General features: G+C 34.0%; 3 protein-coding genes and 2 long non-coding RNA genes across 8 annotated transcripts; 3 read left to right on the forward strand and 2 right to left on the reverse strand.

The window, feature by feature from the left end:
• The first annotated feature begins 10,035 nt into the window (after nucleotides 1-10,035).
• On the forward strand, nucleotides 10,036-12,547 carry LOC108208925 (uncharacterized). Of its 2 annotated transcripts, none has more exons than XR_001804456.2 (5): nucleotides 10,036-10,412; nucleotides 10,565-10,637; nucleotides 11,028-11,288; nucleotides 11,629-11,948; nucleotides 12,289-12,547. It is a non-coding gene; the product is annotated as an uncharacterized LOC108208925 (long non-coding RNA). The 2 variants fall into 2 exon arrangements; XR_001804455.2 differs by having other exon boundaries at nucleotides 11,161-11,288.
• Nucleotides 12,548-13,314: 767 nt separating this feature from the next.
• On the forward strand, nucleotides 13,315-14,867 carry LOC108207306 (uncharacterized). Its single transcript, XM_017377764.1, has 2 exons — nucleotides 13,315-13,402; nucleotides 14,569-14,867. The coding sequence occupies exons 1-2, from the start codon at nucleotides 13,315-13,317 to the stop codon at nucleotides 14,865-14,867; spliced, it is 387 nt and encodes a 128-aa protein (XP_017233253.1).
• A 1,261-nt stretch (nucleotides 14,868-16,128) lies between these two features.
• Nucleotides 16,129-18,597, reverse strand: LOC135150487 (glycine-rich protein 5-like). The gene is made up of 4 exons (XM_064086814.1): nucleotides 18,494-18,597; nucleotides 18,057-18,160; nucleotides 17,856-17,959; nucleotides 16,129-16,371 (listed from the first exon to the last, which is right to left on the reverse strand). Exons 1-4 carry the CDS (start codon nucleotides 18,595-18,597, stop codon nucleotides 16,129-16,131), a joined length of 555 nt encoding a protein of 184 aa, XP_063942884.1.
• Nucleotides 18,598-19,284: 687 nt separating this feature from the next.
• LOC135150594 (uncharacterized) lies at nucleotides 19,285-20,685 on the reverse strand. Its single transcript, XR_010288744.1, has 3 exons — nucleotides 20,347-20,685; nucleotides 20,036-20,134; nucleotides 19,285-19,849 (listed from the first exon to the last, which is right to left on the reverse strand). It is a non-coding gene; the product is annotated as an uncharacterized LOC135150594 (long non-coding RNA).
• A 66-nt stretch (nucleotides 20,686-20,751) lies between these two features.
• LOC108208922 (disease resistance protein RPV1-like) lies at nucleotides 20,752-22,511 on the forward strand. Of its 3 annotated transcripts, none has more exons than XM_017379549.2 (3): nucleotides 20,752-20,922; nucleotides 21,085-21,579; nucleotides 21,676-22,511. In XM_017379549.2, exons 2-3 carry the CDS (start codon nucleotides 21,131-21,133, stop codon nucleotides 22,202-22,204), a joined length of 978 nt encoding a protein of 325 aa, XP_017235038.2. In that variant the 5' UTR covers nucleotides 20,752-20,922; nucleotides 21,085-21,130; the 3' UTR covers nucleotides 22,205-22,511. The 3 variants fall into 3 exon arrangements, with proteins under 3 accessions (XP_017235038.2, XP_063943158.1, XP_017235036.2); XM_064087088.1 differs by having other exon boundaries at nucleotides 20,756-20,922; nucleotides 21,079-21,579; XM_017379547.2 differs by having other exon boundaries at nucleotides 20,838-20,961.
• The last annotated feature ends 1,480 nt before the right edge of the window (nucleotides 22,512-23,991 follow it).

Consider the following 23,991-nt stretch of genomic DNA (forward strand, 5'->3'; position numbering starts at 1 on the left):
ACCTTCATTTCATACCATCATCTCTCTTATTTTTATGGTCCCATTCCATATATGTCTTATTTTTAACCAATCGTGTGATATGAATGATCTATACGTAATTTTCAACCACATATTAAATTGGTAAGTGATGGCCTAAATAAGTTTTTTAAGCATTCTTATATACATACATACACCATGGATATCTATTTCATGAAGTGATTATACATAAATTCTTAAATTTCATCATCTTCAAAATTTTAAATTATATTTAAAATTGAACCAAAATCAAAAATAGATATAGAACATTGATTTCATTGGTATTATCTTATTTTACAGAAGATTTTTTTTTATTCAAATGGAGAGTATGTGGTTCTTCGATACCGTAAACAATGAAGAAAATGCTCCAAGAACAATCAAGATCAGCCCTTGCAGTTTGAAGGTGAAATTTTTATAGGTATGTTCTTGCTTCGATTAAAAAGCTGACGCTTAAAGTCTACTATATCACGGCTAAACTGCGAGGCAAAAGACTTGTTAACCGACGCTAAAGGATTGGCCTATACCGTCAGGTTGCAAAAGAACGACGCTAAAGGGTTGACTTATGGCATTAGGTTTGTAGAATGCCTTTGCCTACAGTCCACTTTAAAATAAAAGTTATACCTTTTAGTGTCGGTTATATTTTACAAAATGCCGACGCTAAAAGTTTTTTTTATTTTATATGTATGTATGTATGTAGCGATGCATATTTTGCAGATTATAAAATTTAGCGATGCATATTTTGCAGATTATCCCAAGTTTTTGGCTGAAACAAAATTAGTGGCTGATGAACTGGGGGAAGATCATATTTGGAGTGAAATATTCTTCAGGGAAGCCACGGAACAAGATAAGGAGAGAATCAAGTCAGCTCTAGATAGTGAAGGGTCCTTTCCTGGGAACGCTGACTGGGCTGCAAAGCTGGGGGCAAATCTTTCTTGCAGTGCCAACCTAAGTCAATATACTTCAGCTGATGTAACGCCTAGAAAATCATCAAGAAGTCACACAATTTGTTTATCCTCTGAGAGAACCAAAGCCACGTTGAAGAGGAAGAGACTTGCTGATATTGAGCCTACATCAAGGGGCAAGTCTCCTGTAGCTGAAGAATCTGTGAAGGCACCGAAAGATTAACGTATCATTGTATACAAAAGGACTTACAAGAATAAGCACAAGGTAAAGGCAGTCCAGGAGGAGACTCCGATCTGCCTGAACAGACTAGGGACCATGGCACTGAAAAGTCGGAAGGTGGACCGAGGACTATACTCAGGTCAAGAACTGCAAAACACCCTCCAAAGAAGGCTACTCGGTGAAAAGACGAGCTCGTTTCTAGTTTAACATGTCCTTGGAAATTTCTTCACATGCATTGCCGTCGATTCAGGCAGCTTCATTAAGCCTTTTCAATTTCAGAATAGAATTTTCAGCCAAAAACGAATGCACATAATGTTGTCTTACATTTAGATGAACCAAACTACATGATAAAAATTTATGCAATTATAGTGCTCATATCTTCTGTATATCAATTTTTGTTATCTTGTTTATATGCCATGGATTTTGATAGATGGTTAAGCAGGTTTGAAGTACACAATCACTGTAAATTATGCAAGGAACTGCAGGAGGAAAATGTATATGTATATCGTGTAAAAGTACAAAATTAAGAACAAAACATTTTTTTTGGAAAAATTAAATTTATTACCTATCCTGTCTTGGTACTTTATATATACATAAAATACGATAAATACACACATTAAAAATCCGCTTTATTACCAAAGCAAACTCCAGGCAGCAGTCTGTTCTGGAGAGAGCTTTTTTAACTAAATTAAAGTGGGGTCTGAAATGTTTGGGGAGAATGGAGGGGATTAAAGAAAAACGAGAGCTTTCTACAGTTGGAGGTTCGTGTAGACAGATCCAAATACTGACTACAGTGGCTCAAACACAATCAGACTGAGCCTATCTAGATGAAAGCCTATTCTTTGAACACACGAAGACCACGTCTTCCTAAGGTAGAACCGGACATTGGACTTCAACGCTCACACCCCTTGTTCTGAGTTTCCCCACCTCTGATCCCCTCGGCCATGACCAAAGGAGACGGGAATTATGGGAATAAAAGAGCTGGTAGAGCACAGAGCACTTGCAGTTACCATCTCACTCACTTTTGAACCTAGTTGCTTATTCTCACATCGGAAGTGAATCGAGAGGAACATTCATCACATTCTTCTCTTTACAGGTCGATCCGATCACCCAATCAGGCAGAAAACTGGTTCGAACACATGTATATGTAATATTTTATAGTATGTAATCCACATTATGTATAAAACACAACTCGATATTATGTAATTAATCTCATTGTACCGGAAGTATGTTATCTCAAATCTTTTCTCCACACATGTCAAAAGATTCCTTCTACTTGTCAAGAAATTATTACCAAATCAAATTATGAAAAATTTCATCTATATACATACATTTATTCAATATTCTTCGATTTTAGTTAGATGATAAATTATGCTTCTCACATCACCAAAAAATAATATGTATTATTTAATACTCTTCAATATTAACATGCACATTTTTCTTCAAACACGCTCTACAAATCATTTTTTCCAATCATATTCAATGATTTGTATTATGTTGAATCTAACACTTTGCAACAGGATTATATTTGAAATCTGAAGCACTACAAATTGATTGATTGTAAACCTAATATGTATATGTAAAATTTGACGTCAATAAATACGAAAGTTGCAATCTTATTACAAGGGAAATCTATTATATCAATCTTTTCATGCATATATGTCTTTTTCAATTCCTTCTGTTTGCATATAACAATATTAACACCCTAAAGTCCCTAAAGTAAATTATGTAGAAGTATTTGTTTCATCTATTTGCAATTATTCATCCAATATTCTTTTATGATAAATTTTATTTTTGAAGTCTTACAAACACTATCTGATTTTCTGTCATATATTATGCAGTTTTGAGAAAACTTCAAGATCATATACTCTGCAACTTTTCATTGGAGATGATATCATATATATATATATATATATATATATATATATATATATATATATATATATTATCAATCTATAATAATATTCATTTTGCTCATTTATCATTGTAATTAACGTGGAGTCAAGGTATTTACAAATATTAACAAATTATAGCTGATTTGACGTAAAATCTGAACTTGTCATTCTGTATTAAATATATAAAATCATACTGTACAGTTTGTATATGTTAAATATGATACTATGTAATTCATACATTATATACAAAATTTGACACTCTACGACATGCATACTATGAATATATATAAAATACGATACTATACAATCTCATTACAATGAAAATCCAATATCTCAATTATTTCCTCCATATCAACAATATTTCATTTACTTTACGACATTACTTCAATAAAAACTTAAAATTTCACAAATAAACACAAAGAAATTAGATGTACATTTCATTCATCACATGAAGACCGAAAATCAACAAACCAAAAGGACACATGACAAAGAATACCATTTTAAACTTGGAAGCTCTTTCACTCCACTAAAGTGATAATATTAAAAAAACAGAGTACACAGCTGTAAGCATTTGAGATAAGAGTGTGAACCAAATTCAATAAGATGAGATCCAATTTAAGAACAAAAGACGATAATTCATACATATGATATTGAAAATTAATGATAAAATCACAAGCAGGTGGCTGAACAACAAACACATTAAAAAAATATCTTCATTCTCATCCTACTTAAATCCGAAATTCATTAAATAACCGTTTTTATTTGTAAAGTTTTGGTTAAAACAAATTCACACATTCCGATTCTCTTTCTTTTCTGCGAGGAAAATAGAAAAGAAAAAAATTTGAATCGAAAAACAGGAGCACCCACTTTATGTATTACCGGTACCAAGTACCCAAACATACAATATACCAGCACAACTTCTCTCTTTATTTTTACTCTGTCTCTCTCGTATCTCTTCCTCAAAGCCCCTCCATCTGGCCTTTCTGAAAGCTACACATATCTTGAAACAAAACAGAGGTTTTGCAATGGCTTAAAACCCTCCCTTTAGCCCCTGAGTTTCGTCCGACCCTTGAAGAATTTCAGGATCCAATTGATTATATTCATAAAATTGAGAAAGAAGCTTCTGCTTATGGCATATGTAAAATTATACCCCCTGTCTCATTGGCCTTGATGAAAACCACATATGTTCAACTTAATAAGTCTTTGGCGGCCTGTTCTGCCTCCCCGGAAGGCGAATTAAGGCCTACGTTCACTACCCGGGTGCAGCAAGTTGGTTCTTGCCCAGGAAAAGGCCATCCTGTGATTAAGTCTGTGAGGGAGAGTGGGAAGAGTTACACTGTTGAGGAATTTGAAGCAAAGGCCAAGTCTTTCGAGAGGAATTATTTCAAGAAAAGTTCGATAGATAAGGGGGCTTTAAGTCCTTTGGAGATTGAAAGTCTTTATTGGGAGGCTGATGCTAATAAACCCTTCGAGGTTGAGTATGCGAATGACATGCACATATCAGCAGTTGTGGAGTTGGAGAAGCGGAGGGGAGAAGATGGATTGAGTGATGATTTGAATGTGGGAGATACGGACTGGAATTTGAGGGGTGCAGCGAGGTCCAGAAGGTGTCTGCTGAGATTTGTGAAGGATGATATACCCGGTATTACATGCCTAATGGTGTATATAGGAATCTGGTTCGCATGGCACGTAAAAGATCATGACCTGCATAGCCTCAACTATATGCACACTGGTGAGAGGAAGACCTGGTATGGAGTGCCTCAGAATGCAGCAGCAGCATTTGAGGATGTGATCCATGATCACGGATATAATGGAGAGATGAATCCTCTCTGTGAGTTTAGAGTAACATTTAATACTGATGAAATAATAACAATATTTGTACGTATACTAAATATTTATATCACATGATCTAGTCAGCACAATATAAAGATATAAATTTTGTAATTTAAAATCTTATAAGCCAAAATTTGTTTTCATAGATAATTATAGTCAAAATAGTATAAATGTTATGACCTCATGATACATCCTCCCTGCACATAATATTTGGAAAAGTAATAAATTTTTGGTACCTACACATATAGTAACTAAAAATCTCTTACAACACGAGAAGAAAACAAGACGAGAAGAAAATGATGTGGTTGATAAGACATGAAAGGAAGAGGTGGTTGCATGCACAATGTCACATTTTTCACATCACAATGTTACTTTAAAGTATGTAATACACTTGTACTATATAATATAAATATAACAATATAAAATGATAGAACTTATATCAATATTGTATTTGGAAAGTATGAAACATATTATAAAAAATTATGTTTATTGATGTATTTATCTCATAAACAGTTGGCATGTTAATTGAAATTAAGATTCTCACTGATGGAGTTTTTATATCACATCAAATATGTATTTGTTTATCAATTAAAAACATAATCATTTGTCCAAATAAATCCGTTTGTTCAAAAATTTTATAATAAAATTTGTAACAAGACAATTTACTAAACTTAAAACGAATAACTAGTGCAAAATATTAGCTATCATAAAAGAGATTACCTGCGCAGCACATGTCCCAAGGACGCGGATTTCAAATCATACTGGAGCATTTTCTTCATTATTTCAAATAATTCTTTCACAAAACTGAAACAAGATGAACATCAAATTATTTTTGCAATATAAAATTTTATGGACTAATTCAAAAAAAATAGATAGATAAATACAATCTATGATTTTAAGAAAAGAATCATACTAAAAGATTAAAAATGATTAAAGTGTGCCACATCGAGACTTTCATGTAATTACATTACATCATGATCAATTTATGCTTTATTGGAAACTTTATATCTGAGATCAGAACTCAAAAGATCATAACTCAAAAATCAATTAAATCCAAATTCAATTAAATCGAAATATGTACAACAAAAATAAATCCAAAATAAGAAGTAATATGATATTGGCTTACCGATTAGGCATGAATTGGACACAAATCAACACATATATGATATACCAAAAATATCATTATGATGATTGTTGTGGATGGTGGTGATATAATTTTTCCTTTAAAAAGATGATAAGTAAAGAAGAGGAGCGGGTGTAGAAGGGAAATTAGGAAGGAGAGGCAGATGCGGAAGTTAGAGTTTCAAGCGGAGATAACGAGGAGAGGAAGGGATGATCGTATGAAACTATGAAGGTAGGATAAGAGTTTGTTCTAATTAATAAGATGTTATGCCAGAAACTGTCGTGGGCCTTGGCAGACCCATAATTAAAGGACCATCAAAATGGGCTCATTTCGTGGATTTCACAAGCCCCTTATGTTCACAGCTATGTTGGACTGCCAAACATAGATGGGCCGCCAGCATGAGAAATTATTTAGCCTTCCCAAAGAGAGGGGTGGTTGCTAGAAATGATGTGGCTCTAGGTGTCCCTAGCTATTGAAGTCGCTAACCTAGCCTTGGTGAGGGCACTCCATATTTGAGCTCTTTGGGACGGTCTGGCTTCCTCATTTATTAAGATGATCCCGGTTGGAGGAAGTATGTTTTATACACTAAGTCCTTTCTTGGATCTCTTAAAGGCAACTACATATATTCTTGGATCTCCTCACTCCTTAAGAGGATGAGCGAGAAATGAAGACTTATGACCTGTCTCGGTCAGGGGTGAGCAAAATACCGAAACTACATCAAAAAACCAAACCGTATCATACAAATTTGGTCCGATTCTGAATGAATCGAAATAAAATTCCGCTAGGTCCGGTTCTTAAAAAAATATTTCGGTCCGGACCGAATAGATCAAATAGCCCAAACATTATATGATATTAATTTATATTTATATTATATAAATTATATATATATATATATATATATATATAGTAAAAGTTATATTCATATTATTTAACTTTTAAATGTAATAATATTTATTTTTGGTGAAATGGCAGTGATTAATTAATATTAAAGTATTTAATAAATCATATATTTTAGCTTTATTTACAATATAAATTTATATTTTTAAAAATAATTTAACCGACCTCATACTCACTCTGAAACGATTTTTTTTAGCAATATGACCCCTAAAGTTTAAAAAGCGCTTCGATTTGCACCCTTTGACCATATTCCGTCAAATTGACTATTAAATTACATTTCAGTGAAATCAGAAAATACAAACGCTCTATCATCAAACCCCTCTTCCCGCCCCCTAGATTACTATTTTACCCCTGCCTTTGTTAATTTTAACAGTCAATTTGACGGAATATGGGTCTTCAAAGGGGCGCAAATCGAAGCGCTTTTTAAACTTTTGGGTGCATATTGCCAAAAAAATTATGTGAGACCAAATCGAAAAAACGCCTAAACTTGAGAGGTGCAAAGTGTCAATTACTCTATTTTAAATTATAACCAACCAATATAACTAATACTAATTTAAATTATAACCAACCAATATAACTAATAATATTTTAAATTCTAACCATCCAATATAACTAATACTATTATAAATTAACCAATATAACTAATACTATTTTAAATTATAGCCAACAAATATAACTAATACTATTGAAGTACAATATGTTACAGGTTCAACAAATTTTACATAATGTCTTTTAGGTTCAGTGTAGCCAACGAGGTCAACCCCATTAAAGATGCTCTAAGAATTATTATAACCCCACTAATCACACTAGGGGTAAGGGCTTTTTGGTTGACGTTAAAATAAGTGTTTCTTGCTTAAAGTAAAAAAATGATGTAGAAGTTAAAAGCAAGTTAAGATTTAGAAGTCATTAAATTGTTTGGGACAGAAGTAAAAGTTATGAAACAAAAGCTAGTGTGCACAAATTCTTATGAGTACTTTTTGACTTCTAACACAAACGTTATGAATAAGTGCTTCAATTTTATAAACCCAGAAGCCGGACTTTTAAAATCGGCCAAACACCACCTTAGTTTTAATGAATACCATTAGATAAAGGAGAAGCCATAGGAGCGTTCAGGAGGCTTCTCTTTAATAGCTAACATCTATATTTTTAATTTTCTAGAACTTAAGAATTTTAAATATCGAAAATAAAAATTACATTTTCATGTTGCCAATATGCCGTAAAAGACTTTTCTATGGGTTAAAAAAATCATATTAAAAAAATCAAATTTACTTTTTTCAGTTTTGAATTTAATAGAAAAAAGTTGTAAATGGTAAAGATCCAATATGAAAAATATTTATTGATGAAAGACACTATTAAACTATCCAATCTACTTTTCATAGTTAAGATTTTTTAGAATTTTTTTTACTTAATAGGATAGACTATATTGAAAAATTATAATTATCTTCTCCAATTTCACAAATTTTTGTAAGAAACTTTCTTGTAATTTTTGTATTTAAAATATCAAAAAATAAACCTTTTTGATATCATATATGTTGTATCATTTTCAATTTCAAATTTATTAAAAGGATGTTTTAATATTTTGAAAGACCATATTAATTGATTTTATATATCAAAAACAAAAAGAACCTTTTTCAATTTCAAATATATTAAAAGAAAGTATTTAATTATCATTAACCGTAACCACACCAATTAAAACAGTTTTTCAGTTGCGGTTACCCATTAGTCGGTTATAGTTTTTTTTTCGATTTTTCTACTATTATTTGCTACTTCTGTGCACAATGAGTTTTTTTAAAAATATAAAATTTTCATGAATGTGTACAGTATATTCGGTTACTACTGTTTATATGTGAGGATATGGGAAACATTACATACTTTCATCCAAAAAAACTTGATACACAATAAAAAGTAAACATACATATTTCAACAAGAAATTAGATGATGTCAAGTCAATAAAATTACCCAAAATCAACTAATCATGAAATTCAAATAAAAATTCTTCAAAAAGTACATAAATAAAAGAAGTAAAATAGGTTTCATAATAAAATTTGATCAGTATATTCTGCTCTGTGGCAAATCGCAATAGCCCTAGTCCTCGATCAAGCGCTCCTCCAAATTTTTGGGTGCCCAGTTATTTAAGTGACTTAGCAAATGATCAGGCTATGTGGAAAAAGCTAGCAAGCCTCTATATAAAATAAGATGTGAAGTTTAAAAATGATTAAGATGTTTTATTACTATTATATATATATATATACATATATATATATATATATATATAGGTGCCTTCTCCTTCAGGAACCCACAAATATGGTAACCTAGTAACTCTTCTAAAAACTAACTGTTAAAAGATACACAACATAAAAAAAAAGGAGGTGTAAACAACATCATTAGTCCTCTATCAAATAAAATATACTCAAATCAAATCTACTCCACATAAGGGTAAATAAAATATATTTATAAATAATACAATACATAGAATACATAACATTGAAAATTGAAGAACGAAAAATACAATGTCCTGTATTTATTTATACTTTGTAGTCCTGTATCCACTACGCCATAGATGCACCTACGTTCTAACGTTGCTGTATACGTAATAGGATGATGGGTTAGGCTTTAAAAATGTTGCACATCGCAACACGTGTGAAGTATTGCCGTTAACATTATATTATTGATGATGATAATAATAAAATAAATAGTTGTATGTTTTAAAAAGCATTCATTTGCAAAAAAATATAATATAATTTTCGAAGGTAACAGATTGGTTACCTGAATCACGACATAATTTTTTTAGTTATTTGAATCAAACTAAACTCTTAAAAAAGTAATTAGTTGAATAAAATATTTATTTTACAAAATGAATCAATTTTTCAAAAATATTCGATTTTAATTTTCAAAAGTTAAAAAGTTTATTATTAAAGCAAAACTCTAGAGATTATGACATTTTTATAAAATTAATATTTTTTATATTAACTTTATATTTAATGATTTTTTAAATAAAAAATTAATATTATAAAATAATAAAAAATAAAAAATGAGCCACTTGTGAAAAAATTTGTGGCGGGATGTGAATGTTTGAAGCAAGGATTTTACCGTCCTGTACTTGGACAAAAATTAACGGAGGCCCAATAAACAAACATTAACAGTCATGTACCCAAGCTTTTACACATTCTCTGTGTATTATACAAATCATAGCCTACCCTGTTTCACCGACTCTCATCTTCGTCTTCAAGGTTGCTCAAAAGTTATCAGGATTTTATTTTTTAATGATTGGGGCTTGTAGATGAGGTAGGCTCTTCAATTAAGATTTTGATTGGGTCTGTTTCAATTAGGGATCCATGAAACAAATTGAATTAGGGCTTTTCAAACCGTACACCGAGTATACTCCTCCAAACCTCTCTGGACTCTAAACCCACTCTCTCAACTCTCACCCTCAGTTCAGATATTAACTCTCACCGCTCCCTCTTGACTCTCACCCTCAGCTCAACTCTCGACTCATATCCTCAGCTCAGTTGTCTATCTAATTGAAGGTGCATCTCTCTCCGTATGTCGGGAACAGCTAATTGAAATAGCTAAGGGATTCAAGGGTTTAACGGGTTTTCAAGGATTTCTTTTAATTGGTACTACATTTCCAATTTCATGGATTTTGTACTGACTAGGTCTCGCAAGCTTCTTTTCACAGGTGATTAGGATTGTTTCTAGCGGCTTGAAATTGGGGATTTCACACGGGATTTTAATTGGGATTTTCAATCAAGGTAAATCCCGTATATATGATAAATTGGTCGAATGTATTCTATGTTTGAAGTTTCAATTTATATTCTTGTGTTTTTGTGAATATGATGCATGAATGTTTTTGAGAAAAGGAGAAAAAAAGAGAAGAGAAGGAGAGAGTCTGAGAGAGAGGCAGAAACTCTAGTATTGAACATATATTGCTACATTGATGCTGGTATATAGCTTTACTATGTAACTGATGCTTTTGTTTTGGAACATTTTGCCTTCGAACTAGACTTGTCTTCTTTAGGAGTTTCTGCCAAAAGAATTTTGCCACGATTTTGGGTGTTTCTTTTTCAGTAGAGGTTTTTGCTGCAAAACAACTGTCTTATCTAGAAAATTAAGTTTTCCTGATGCCTTTTATGTATCTCTAGTTTCAGGCTGGCTTTTCGGATCTCCCCATATTCAGGGCAATTCTTGTTGGTCCTCATGTGACCAAGCTAGAAGATAATAAATTTAATAATAAAATTATAATTTTGTGCTGAAATATATTGAAGTTTTGTGCAGGAAAACACACTTGACTGCAAGCTCCACATGCAGAATTATCTCTTGATGATTTCTTTTCCTGCAGAGTCTGGTGAAGACAATATAAATCATAGAATTTGGAGATTTTAGCAATTGTTGCAACATGTAAGGTATATTTTTTTTTCTCCCATAATACAAGCTGTGTCAGATATAATTGTTTAGGGGACTTTAAGCACTTTGCTTTGTCTCCCTTCTATGTATAATTATAATCGTCCTATAGTAGGTAAACAATATGTGGTACTTTGGCACCAGATTTCCAATTAAACGAGAATAGTTGAAGTTCATATGACCAAATCGCATCTTATGTACTTTGTTAAGCTGCACATTCTAATACCAGTTTTTTGGTGTTAGATTTTGAGATATAAGAGATGCAATTGAGATGACTATAACTTGTATATGGTAAAGAGCTTACCCTGATGAGTATGTATTTGGGTTCATATTTCTTAGCAGTCTCAACAAAGTCATCAACCCAGAACTAGTTGACTTCCCCCCACCAGAGTGAGTACGGAACATGAAAACAGAGATAGCTTGGGTGTCCTTGACAGAGTACAACTCAACCAACTTCTGCTTCAACTCAGCCTTCAACAAGATAATAAACATAGATAAGCAAAGATATCCTTATTACTAAAACATGTTTTAAAATATATATATGTGTTCCTATGATCTCTTATTTCGATATGCAGGTACTGAGATAAAACAAATACAAAATTGTCGACGCTGGCATTTGGCATTTTTAATGGAGAAGGAGCTTATATTGTTCTAGAACTCATGTAAGCCATTAATTTATTTTATATTAAATACTGTTGCTCATATGTGTCAATTATCATTGTTCGTGATAAGTAGGTTACCTATTTTAAGGCTAGATATCTCATTTAAAAAGGTTGTATAATATATAAATCTTGTTATAAATTCATCTTTAGAAAGCATAATTCAAAGTATCATTTCATTGAGATTGAACTCTGTCTATTTATAGAAAATAAGATTTTAGTATTCTCACCTTTTTACAAAATAACGTTTGTATACACATTAGTTTTTTCTGTAATATGCAGTTTTATGATATTTTTTTATATTTCTAACTTCATACTTTCTCTCTTCAATATATCTTTTTAGGTTTGGCTACACAATACATGAATTGGTGAAATTTATGATGTTGCTTGGCTGGGAGATGATATTCATGGTGCAACTTTGTCAAGTGAAACCTTAGACATAGTAGATGCAGCTTTCATGTATAATGCAATTATGAACTACAAGAGCTGTTTGATGTGTTATTTTTGTAATAAACTATTTAAATGTTTTAAAGTAGTACAACACTTTGCGGTGTGCTTGTTTTTGTTGTGCTTTCAGTTAGGTTACATATGTATTTGTTTCATGTGTATTAATGGATGAATATTTTGTAGTGAAATAAATAAAATATGTTTTTACATTTGAGAAATGTATATAAATAAATGGTTTTGTGAACATCCCATTGGTGGTTCCTATTGGCGGGGTCATATTTCACAGAAATTCAGACTTTATTGCAACACATATTGAATGTTAGTATAGGTAAAACGAAATGATGCCTTGTGTGAATATTGCAACCTCAAATGCAGTGTTGTAAAAGTGTTGCTACAGGGTACTACGGCAGCGGTGCTAAAGGCAACACTGAAAAAGTGGTGTTGTTTCCGTTTTCAGGGTTACTGCATCATTTTTTTGACTTACAACAACATTTTCTTGGTGTTGCTGATGTGCATCTATGGTGTAGTGATCAAATAAAACATACTCAAATCTACTCCACATATTAGGGTAAATAAAATATATTTATAAATAATACAATACATAGAATACATAACATTGAAAATTGAAGAACAAAAAATACAATGTCCTGTATTTATTTATACTTAGTAGTTTACTCACCGGTTCTGTATTTTGTTTGCTATATATAATATGATTTTTTTAATTTGTGTATTTTTTATTTTAATTTTCTCGCATGTTCTGTATTTTATTTTTCATATTTCATTGTTTGTTAATATTATGGTTTAAAGCACTTAAAAAAATTAAAATATAAATCAAAAAATTTATAGCAAAATAAAAGTAATAAAAAATATGGAATACAAAACAGAATAATTAATCAACTTGTAAGGATTACAGTTATATGGCATGCAGTTACTCAAAGTTACTGGGCACCTGTGGCAGTTACATAAAGGTGGGGTAGATGCAGAAGTGAATTGTGTGGCTAAGATCGAAAGTTACCAGGTTACTAAAATAGGACAGTTCCTCATTGAACGATACCCGGCCTATATATATATACATACATACATACATATATATATATATATATATATATATATATATATGTATGTATATGGGTAGCACTCCATAGCATACCCTCTTATATGGAGTTACGTAGCACACCATTATAAATATATACATAAAATATATATCTATTATATTTTTTTATGGAATATAATTAAAAATTTTGATTATTAAACTGAAAACAAAGTTATACAATTTTTTATTTGAAAAATCATCTAGAATTATGCAATATCTCAACATGATTCTGTTAGAGAATAATAATAATCCAGAATTATTCTGTTGTAGGAATCAGTTTCGAAAATATACGTTTCTCATCAAATTTTAAGTGTTAAATCACTTAATATAGATATATTTTATAGTTTTCTATATTAGAATCACGTCTTATTTGTATTCTATAATAGAATTTATAATAAAATTGATGATTTACAATGGTGTACTATGTAACTCCATATAAGGTGCCTATATATCTATATATATATATATATAGGCTCATGATCAAATAGAAACCAAGCTTAATATAAAAACTAAAAACCACTATTTAAACTCTTGTAATTACTAAAGACACTCAGCTAAAACAAATCATCAGCCAACGCCACACACTTGCAATTAGTAAAACACACACCTACAATTACTAAAACCCAGTTTCCCCCGACCAACTCTTACAGCCCCTACCTACTGTGATACCTCCTGTGATTTGAGCTAAAACTCACTACCGCTGCCACCTGCGATCTGCCATCATTGGCGATCCATCTCTGACCTTGATTTCGCCATCATCGTCACCAGCCCCACCCTTCATCTTCCCCGTCATCACATCATCTTCTTTTCCCCGCCGTCACCACCTTTGTTCATTCTCCGTCAACATCACCTGCATCTTTTCCTTCCCCTCGCCCAATGTTTTTCGACAACCTCTTTCCTAATGTCTTGAATGACTAAAGCTCAGTCGTGGATTTTAGTGTTGTTCAAGCTTTGATTAGTTATAGAGAATTCAATGATGTCTACTACACATTTTAGTGATATTCGCTTTAGAAATTAGTGATATTCGCTGTACAAATTAGTGATATTCGTTATAGTCTCCAGAACTTGAATGAAAACTTCCAGATCTATTCTTGTTTGTTGATTCTGGTGGTGGTGACGGTGGTGGAGATAGAGGTGGTGGACATGGAGGGGGAGGGGGCATGGAGGATGCGGGGGTGGGGTTGAGATGGCGGAGGTGGAGGTATGACAGAGAGGTAGGGGCTACGATAGCGCGCGGAGGTGAAGGTAGTGGTGGTGGTAGAAGTCGAGGTGGAGGTGGAGGTGGTGGTGACAGAGGTCGAGATGGAGGTGGTGGAAGAGGTGGAGGTGGGGCGACTGTTGATATAGTTATAGAAATCGATGATTTATGTTGTACAAATTAGTGATATTCGCTTTACAAATTAGTAATATTTGCTTTATAAATTACTGATATTCGCGAACTCCAGAGCAGAAACTCACATTTGTTCTGTGTCAAATCGAAAATCACGTGTAAATGAGAATATCATACTTCAAAACAGAAATTTTTTGCTCAAAACACCAATAATACGCTGTAATAATATCTTGAAATCGAAGATGAAGAATGGAGAGAAAGTGGGTTTGTGTTTAGAGCTAACCGATTTGTATGTATAGGCGTATGTATCAGTTGTGTTTTAATCGAGCGGGTAGCCGTTTTAATGTAAAGTAGTGGGCTAGGTTTTATTGGGTGGGCTGGGATGTTCCAAATGTGGGCTGAGCCAGTGGTTTTTAGTTTTTAGTTTAAAATGGTTTGTAGTTGAGCATGACTATATATATATATATATATATATATATATATATATATATATATATATATATATATATATATATATCTGTGTGTGTGTTTGTGTGTGTATATGTATAGAGGAGGGTTCTGGTACAAACTTACAAACTTTTTTTGTTCAACACATATAACTTGAGTTCAACATTTTTTTAAGATATTTTGTTGAACATCGATTAAAATTGTGTTGGAGAAGTACATAAACTAACTTTTCAATGTAAGAACCAAGTTAAACGTATTATATAACCAATATTTATCTTTCTAGACCCTTCCCAAACCCCAGAGGTATACTTTAAGCATCTCTATAAATATATTCAACACAATGATAATTAATATTCTACACCAATGTTGAACCCCAGTTACAAATGTGTAGAATGCACGATTTAAATGTGCGTTAATTTTAAAACTGTGATGTTTTTTCAATAATTTTCAACATAGCTACTTTCTATAAATAAGGATTAACATGTTGGGAGAATAAAAAAAATTCAAAAAAAAAGTTTGGAAGTTTGTAACTTAAATAAGTTTTTATTTGATCCTATCCATATATATATATATATATATATATATATATATAGGCAAGTGCTCAAATAAGAATCCCAACTAATGTGAGATATGAGATCTAATCTCAGCCCCAAATTTTTATCCCTAAATTAAATCACATCCACACATATTATAACCCATCCACCCACCCACCCACTGCCTCGTCTCTCTCTCTATTGTCTTCCATCGCCACCACACTGCCACCGCCGGCCGCCCTCCCACCACCGGCCGCACTCCTCACCCGCATCTCAGCTCCACTTGTCCTCCTTCCCCGCTCCTTTCTTCTCCAATCTCTTCATCTCCTCCCGTCATCGCAGTTGTGGCCACCACCACCACGCACCAGCAGCCCCGGCCACCATTGCCGCAACACCAGATCTGCTCCCCCCCCCCCTCTCTCTCATCTCTAGCCCCAAGCCACGTCGCCCTCCTCCACCAGTCGATATGCCGCGTCCTTGCACAATCTCCTTGAGCTCTTTAATCCTCAGATTCTTCAACTCATCTGGCCACAACGCCGCAACATTTTCACCGTCGCCGGAAGCATCAAAACGACGCTGGTGATTTTTCAGATTAAGGTGTATTGATAGTAATTAGTGATTTTTCAGATTTAGGGCTTTGTACATGGTGATGGTGTTGACTTCTCATTTTTTGGTGGTGATTTTTGTTTCTACGCTAGTGATTTTGTTTTGTAGTTGGGGTTTTTCAGATTGAGGTGTATTGATTGTAATTAGTGATTTTTCAGACTTGGAGCTTTGTACATGGTGATGGTGTTGACTTCTCATTTTTTGGTGGTGATTTTTATTTCTACGCTAGTGATTTTGTTTTGTAGTTGGGGTTTTTTCGATACAGGGGTGGTGGTGGTGTGATGAATTTTATTTTTACGGGGGTTATTTTTGTTTTCTAGTGTTGATTTCTCATTTTTTTTGTGGTGATTTTTATTTTTACGAAGGTAATTTTAATTTTCTGACGTTGATTTTTAGTTTTTTGATGGTGATTTTTTATTTTCCGGTGGTGATTTTATGTTTGACGATGGTGATTTTATGTTTTCCGGGGGTGATTTTCTGGTGGTCGCCGGAGCTGGTAGTGGTGGTCCACGGTGGTTGAAGGTGATAGGTAGTTGTATTAGAAGATGATAAAATATTAAAATATTAAATGAATAGTGAGAGATGAATATAATGTATTTAAATGAGTGGCTGAGATTAGATCTCATATCTCACCATAAGATTGGTTCTCACTGGAGCATGACTCTATATATATATATATATATATATATATATATATATATATATATATATATATATATATATATATAGGGGAGGGTTCTGGTACAAACTTACAAATTACAAACTTTTTTTGTTCAACACATATATAACTTGAGTTCAACATTTTTTTTAACATATTTTGTTGAACATCGATTAAAATAGTGGCGGAGAAGTACATAAACCAATTTTTAAATGTAAGAAATAGGTAAACACGTTATATAACTAATATTTATGTTTCTAGACCCTACCCAAACCCTAGAGGTATAGTTTAAACATCTTTTTAGAGATATTCAACACAATGATAATTAGTGTTCAACACTCGATGTTGAACCCCAGTTATAAATGTGTTGAAAACACGATTTATTTATGCGTTATTTTTAAAAATTATGATGTTTTTTGAAGAATTTTCAACATGGATACTTTATATAACTAAGGATTAACACGATGGGAGAATAAAAAAAAGTTTGTAAGTTTGTAACTTAAAAAAGTTTTTATTTGATCCTATCCCTATATATATATATATATAGAGTTTTACTCCAATAGAAACCTCCTTATTCTAGAAACTAGAAACTATCACTAAATTTCTAAGAGAATATCACTAAATTCTCAAACAACCCCACTTTCTCCTTCTTCTTCTCCAACCCACCAACCCTCCACCCCACTTCCGGCAGCTTCACCCTACCACCCCCGCCAAGTCTCTGCTACTCTCTCCACCTCCATGCCGCCCGACCCTCCATAGCCACCACCTCCATGTCGGCCTCCATTATTTATATCACCACCAAATCCAACCCCCCTCCGGCCTCCACCGCCCCTTCCATTCCACCCCCACCTCCACCTCCACCTGCACCTTCGTCCTCACCTCCACCTCGGTCTTCCTCACCTACAGTACCGTATATCTAGCTTAATGCCGATTTAAATTCCAGATCTTTGCCAAAAATCTGCCGAACAAAGCTAAAGGCTCCTTCCATGTCCACCACCTCCATCTCCACCTTCACCTCCATTATCTCCACCACCGCAACCACCACCTGAATCGGCAACTAGAACAGATTCAGAAATTCTGGGCAGTTTCCGCAAGTTTTCACTAATTCGTGCAACACATATCACTAAATCGTAAAGAGAATATCACTAAATTGTACTGAGGATATCACTAACTTATATTGGTTTCTAGTTTTTATTTTAAAAATGGTTTCTATTTGATCATGAGCCTATATATATATATATATATATATATATATATATATATATATATATATATATATATATATATATATATAGGCAATTGCTCAAATAGAGACCACTAAAATAAAAAGTAAAATGGAAACCAAGAGAAACTATACCTAAATGACCTCACGCACCCCCTATATGTCATCATCCACCCCCTATATGTCATCACCCATCTAGGGCCCACCCTCACCCCCACTCAATCCATCCCGGGCCCGCTAGGGCATCGCCAAGGCTTCTCCCAGGCCCTGAACGGGCTCCAGACAGTCTTAAAGAGCCAAACCATGGCCCCACCATGGTCCCACTAGGCCCCGACCCGGCCCTACTAGGCCCGACTTAGACCCCGTCTAGGCCTATCTCGAGGTCCATCCCCGGTCCCAAAACCCGCATCATTCTACTTAATCGCATTGGTTTCTATAACTATAACATTTGCTTGTAACAATGTGTATTATCTCTAATGTTATTACTGCATATTTTGTTAATTTTGGTTTGAATTTAACATGACGTGCATGTGTACACTTGGACGGACCCACAGCCAGGTTCCCGATGACAAGGGGACACATTTTTCTTTTTTTGATAAAATTCATAAAATTTTGAAAAACAATATTAATTTTTAACATTTTATAAAATATTTTATAGAAGTATTGAAATACATGTCAAAGTAATGAAAAAGCTCCGGTAACAAACTCATGCTTCAACCATTAGAACAAGATTATACTTGATAAAATCTGTATAATAGAAAATATTAAACACTAAAAAAGTTACTGGGGGCACGTGGCGCCAGCCTCGCTCCGTCCCTTCGTATACATAAGACAAAATATTACTACTCCAAGCTAGTGTTAAAGAACACTAAGCTTGTGTAATTAACATATTTCTTATCCTGCCTGTGAGAAGCACCCTAGAGACACACGAAGCTAGCGTATAAACGAACTGTTAAATACTTTCTTTTATGTAAACTCTCAAAACTTCATCAAAACTTCAATTAGCTAAAGCCATTATTATCCATTCAACTTGATGCTCTCTAGTTATGCTAAACTCTTGTCTGAATTCTGAAAGGTATCTGTATGCCATATATTAATAAATTTAAGCAAATCCGTAACCAGACATCGTTCTGAATACATCTCTTCGTCATCTACCTTGGAACACATTGAAAATAAAAATTGATTATTTTTTTTCTGATAAAAAAAATTGATTTTTTAACCATACAGACAAATGGACTTTGCTCGTATCTGAAAGACATAAATCCTGATCTTACGTCAACAATTCCAAAGGGGTGCTTGGCAGTTTATATTGACACAAGAATCCCACTTTGAGCCATTCCTTCAGCTTCTGCAAGCATTTCCTCTGCATCAATTGGAATACTAATGGTGAGATCCAACATCAGGCTCTTGTTCCACATTTATCTCTTTATTATGAACAACAGCTTTCAAACCATGTCCAGTAATAGATTCAAGTCTCGAGCCTCGGGCTAGACAGGATTTTCCACATCCTCTCTAAATTTCTTAGCATACTCTACAATCGCCTTGGCCAAAGGATGCTTCCTATTTACCTGATACAAGTTCATCAAAGCAGTTAATTATGATACAAGTTGTTTAACAGATGACATCCATATCACATTACCTAATGCAGTTTGATTTATCGACTCATAGTCTACAATTCTGTTGAATACAGTAATTTTTGTATAAACTCTTAGACCGAAGGCACAAAAATGTAAGCCCTTAAACCAAGAATTTACCTCTGCTGCAGCGATCAACTCGTAAAATTCTGTAAGTACCATATTTCTTAGAAGCTTTGGGTCAACTGCATGTGGCTTGCCCATTGTGAGAGTCCCAGTCTGTCACAAAGTGTGTTTAAGATGATGAAAAGCTTGAACCGAATTGTATAGAACAGTAATGGAGATCTAAAACTCTGTATATTGATAGTAAGAAAGCTGCAGTTGTATCTCGACATCCAAAATATTTGCAAAAGTTGGAAAAATATGTAAAAGGAAATTCGGAATTTAAACTATGATATTTTATGTATAGTCGAGTGAGAGAAATCATATACCTCACAACTACTGTACTATGCAGAATCATAAAACTTAAAATATATTATATATCCCTTCAATAATTTGATGTTAGCTAGCACCAATGTTAGCTTCGTCATCGTCAAAGTGTTCTGCTAAAAACTTTGCTTGTTTAATTTTGGAAGGATGCAAAAAAATTAGATCTATATGGATCTAATAGTATTATCCGCTCATTTCAGGATGGGGCTAAAGAGCCCCAATACCCCTTGTTGGCTCTTGCATTAGTCAATGCTCAGCTGTCACCATTATTCCATTGAACAATTATCTTCAAATTTTGTGAAACGCGTTAGAACTAGAGAGCCAACTTGGCCAACATGGATGCATAATGCATGCATCTGATATCAGTCCCTGCATAAATATGAACACTGTTATATTTTACATAAAGAAAAACATCTGCTCTTGCTACTTGCCTCTTCCTCTGTTTCGTTGAAAAATAAGCACTTGTAGTTGGTAATTGTGCGCAAAATTCAACATCATTCCAAAGAATTGTATTGATTTGTATTGTGACTTTGTGCGAGGCCTATATAGTTGACTTCCCTCGTCAACTTCTTTGGAAGGTAACTAACTTTTTCTTTTGCTAAGCAACTACTTGGAAGGTACCTAATTTCACTTCCAAGTTCCTATCATTTTATATTAATCTGCCAATTTTGTGTTAGAAATACATCTTCTCAATAATGTCTAAAGTATGAATTAACTAACAATGTTTTGATTAGTTGCAGGTTTCTATCCCTCATACTAATTTAATTCATGACAAGCTAATTCACCATGGATCAGAATGCCTCGTTTTGTCATGTCTTCTTGAGTTTCAGAGGGGAAACCCGCAACAAGTTCACATGCTTCTTGTACGAGGCACTGAAAGCCGAAGGATTTACAGCTTTCATGGACAGAACTGCCATACGTGTTGGAGATGAAGTAGATTCAACAATCAAAGAAGGGATCAGAAACTCTATGAGCGCCATAATTATATTCTCCCAAAATTATGCCTATTCTACTTGGTGTCTTGATGAACTTGTTCTTATCCTTGAACGCAAAAAGAACTCGAGGTACTTTATTATACCAATTTTTTATGAGGTCGAAATTCGAGATATTAAACACCACCTTGGAAATTATGGCCTTGCGCTTGAAAAGCATAGGGCTAGGCACAATGACAAGGTAGACAAGTGGAAAGAAGCTCTTGCAGAAGTTGGTAATATTCTTGGACAGCATGTAGAAGGGTAATTTTTCTTCCTATTCTTCACTGTAATTCTTGGTTTGGAGCGCAAATATGCACCTGAGTTTGGATGATAATATGTTTCTTTTATCACTTTCAGGCTGCAGAGCACCTTTATCCAAAACATTGTAAAATTGTTTCGAGAGAAATTGGCTGCCAAGTTCCCAGAATGCCGCCTTCCTACACTAGAAGGTCCAAGTTCACAAGGCAGTTCTTCATCGTCAATGTTGAGACCTAAGCCATCCAACGACAAGGTGATTCTTTACACAATTAGTGTTAATAATGGCCTAGGTGCAAATGGGTTGGTAAAGAAACTTCTGATGAGTGGGAATGTTGTATTTGAGGAGAGGAATTGTTCAACAGAATCAGAGTATATGAGAGAGCTAGAAGAGCTGGTCGGTAATGACAGGGTAAGGTTCCCTATGGTGATTGTGAATGGGAAGGACTTGTGCGGAGAAGAAGAGGTGGAGGGTTTAGATGATTTCGAGAACAAGCAAAAGCTTATATCAGTACTGAATCATCTCTATGTTTCTGCAAAAACAATAGAAAACCTTCGTGACATGTTTAGTAGGAGTTTAACATTTCAAAGTAGTATTCAGGACCAGTGGATCAATCGGAGATACTCTTAGTGGTTGTGCTACTTCTTTTCCTGTTTCTTTACCATGTTTCTTTTAATATAAATGTAACTAGCTCTCATTCTTTGACTCTTCATCTTATTTAGTTTTGTGTATGTCGATTAGGCTTCTGTCCTTTTAGGACTTGCTAGGCGAGCCTAACTCCGGCTCATCTGATAGTTTTTGGTTTTAGTTTGGTGCTCATCTGATAGTTTTTTCTTCAAAATTGCTTGGTGTATTTAAGTATCATGTAATAGAAGCAACAGCTGATATAAGCTGTCATATCTATGAATCCACAGTAAGGGTACAATTCCTCTTTTAATTTGATCTCTATAACAATGTATAATGCAAAACAAATTGTGCGCAAAATTCAACTTTATTCCAAAGAATTGTATTGATTTGTATTATGACTTTGTGCGAGGCCTATATAGTTGACTTCCCTCGTCAACTTCTTTGGAAGGTAACTAACTTTTTCTTTTGCTAAGCAACTACTTGGAAGGTACCTAATTTCACTTCCAAGTTCCTATCATTTTATATTAATCTGCCAATTTTGTGTTAGAAATACATCTTCTCAATAATGTCTAAAGTATAGATTAACCAACAATGTTTTGATTAGTTGCAAGTTTCTATCCCTCATACTAATTTAATTCATAATAAGCTAATTCACCATGGCTCAGAATGCCTCGTTTTGTCATGTCTTCTTGAGTTTCAGAGGGGAAACCCGCAACAAGTTCACATGCTTCTTGTACGAGGCACTGAAAGCCGAAGGATTTACAGCTTTCATGGACAGAACTGCCATACGTGTTGGAGATGAAGTAGATTCAACAATCAAAAAAGGGATCAGAAACTCTATGAGCGCCATAATTATATTCTCCCCAAATTATGCCTATTCTACTTGGTGTCTTGATGAACTTGTTCTTATCCTTGAACGCAAAAAGAACTCGAGGTACTTTATTATACCAATTTTTTATGAGGTCGAAATTCGAGATATTATAAACTCCAGCTCGGGAATTATGGCCTTGCGCTTGAAAAGCATAAGGCTAGGTACAATGACAAGGTAGACAAGTGGAAAGAAGCTCTTGCAGAAGTTGGTAATATTCTTGGAGAGCATGTAGAAGGGTAATTTTTCTACCTTTTCCTCACTGTAATTCTTGGTTTGGTTTCATCACTTTCAGGCTGCAGAGCACCTTTATCCAAAACATTGTAAAATTGTTTCGAGAGAAATTGGCTGCCAAGTTCCCAGAATGCCACCTTCCTACACTAGAAGGTCCTAGTTCACTAGGCAGTTCTTCATCGTCAATGTTGAGACCTAAGCCATCCAACGACAAGGTGATTCTTTACACAATTAGTGTTAATAATGGCCTAGGTGCAAATGGGTTGGTAAAGAAACTTCTGATGAATGGGAATGTTGTATTTGAGGAGAGAAACTTCTTTCTTGTTTCTTTACCATGTTTTTTTTTTTGGCTAAATTACCATGTTTCTTTTAATATAAATGTAACTAGCTCTCATTCTTTGACTCTTCATCTTATTTAGTTTTGTGTATGTCGTTAGGCTTCTGTCCTTTTCGGACTTGCTAGGCGAGCCTAACTCCGGCTATGATACTACTGACATAAGCTGTATAGCTCCATCAGGTGTAGGTGTTGGGCTTCCTAGGCGAGCCTAACTTCCTAACTCTGGCTCTGCCTTTGATACTACCTGAAGGGCTTGCTAGGCGACCCTAACACGACAATAGTGACAATATTATCTGTTTTGGGCTGCTTATATTCTCGCTTTCTGCCATTTTCACTGCCGATGCGGGACAA

This window comes from Daucus carota, chromosome 2 (genome assembly GCF_001625215.2).
Source record: "Daucus carota subsp. sativus chromosome 2, DH1 v3.0, whole genome shotgun sequence".
Classification (NCBI taxonomy): domain Eukaryota; kingdom Viridiplantae; phylum Streptophyta; class Magnoliopsida; order Apiales; family Apiaceae; genus Daucus; species Daucus carota.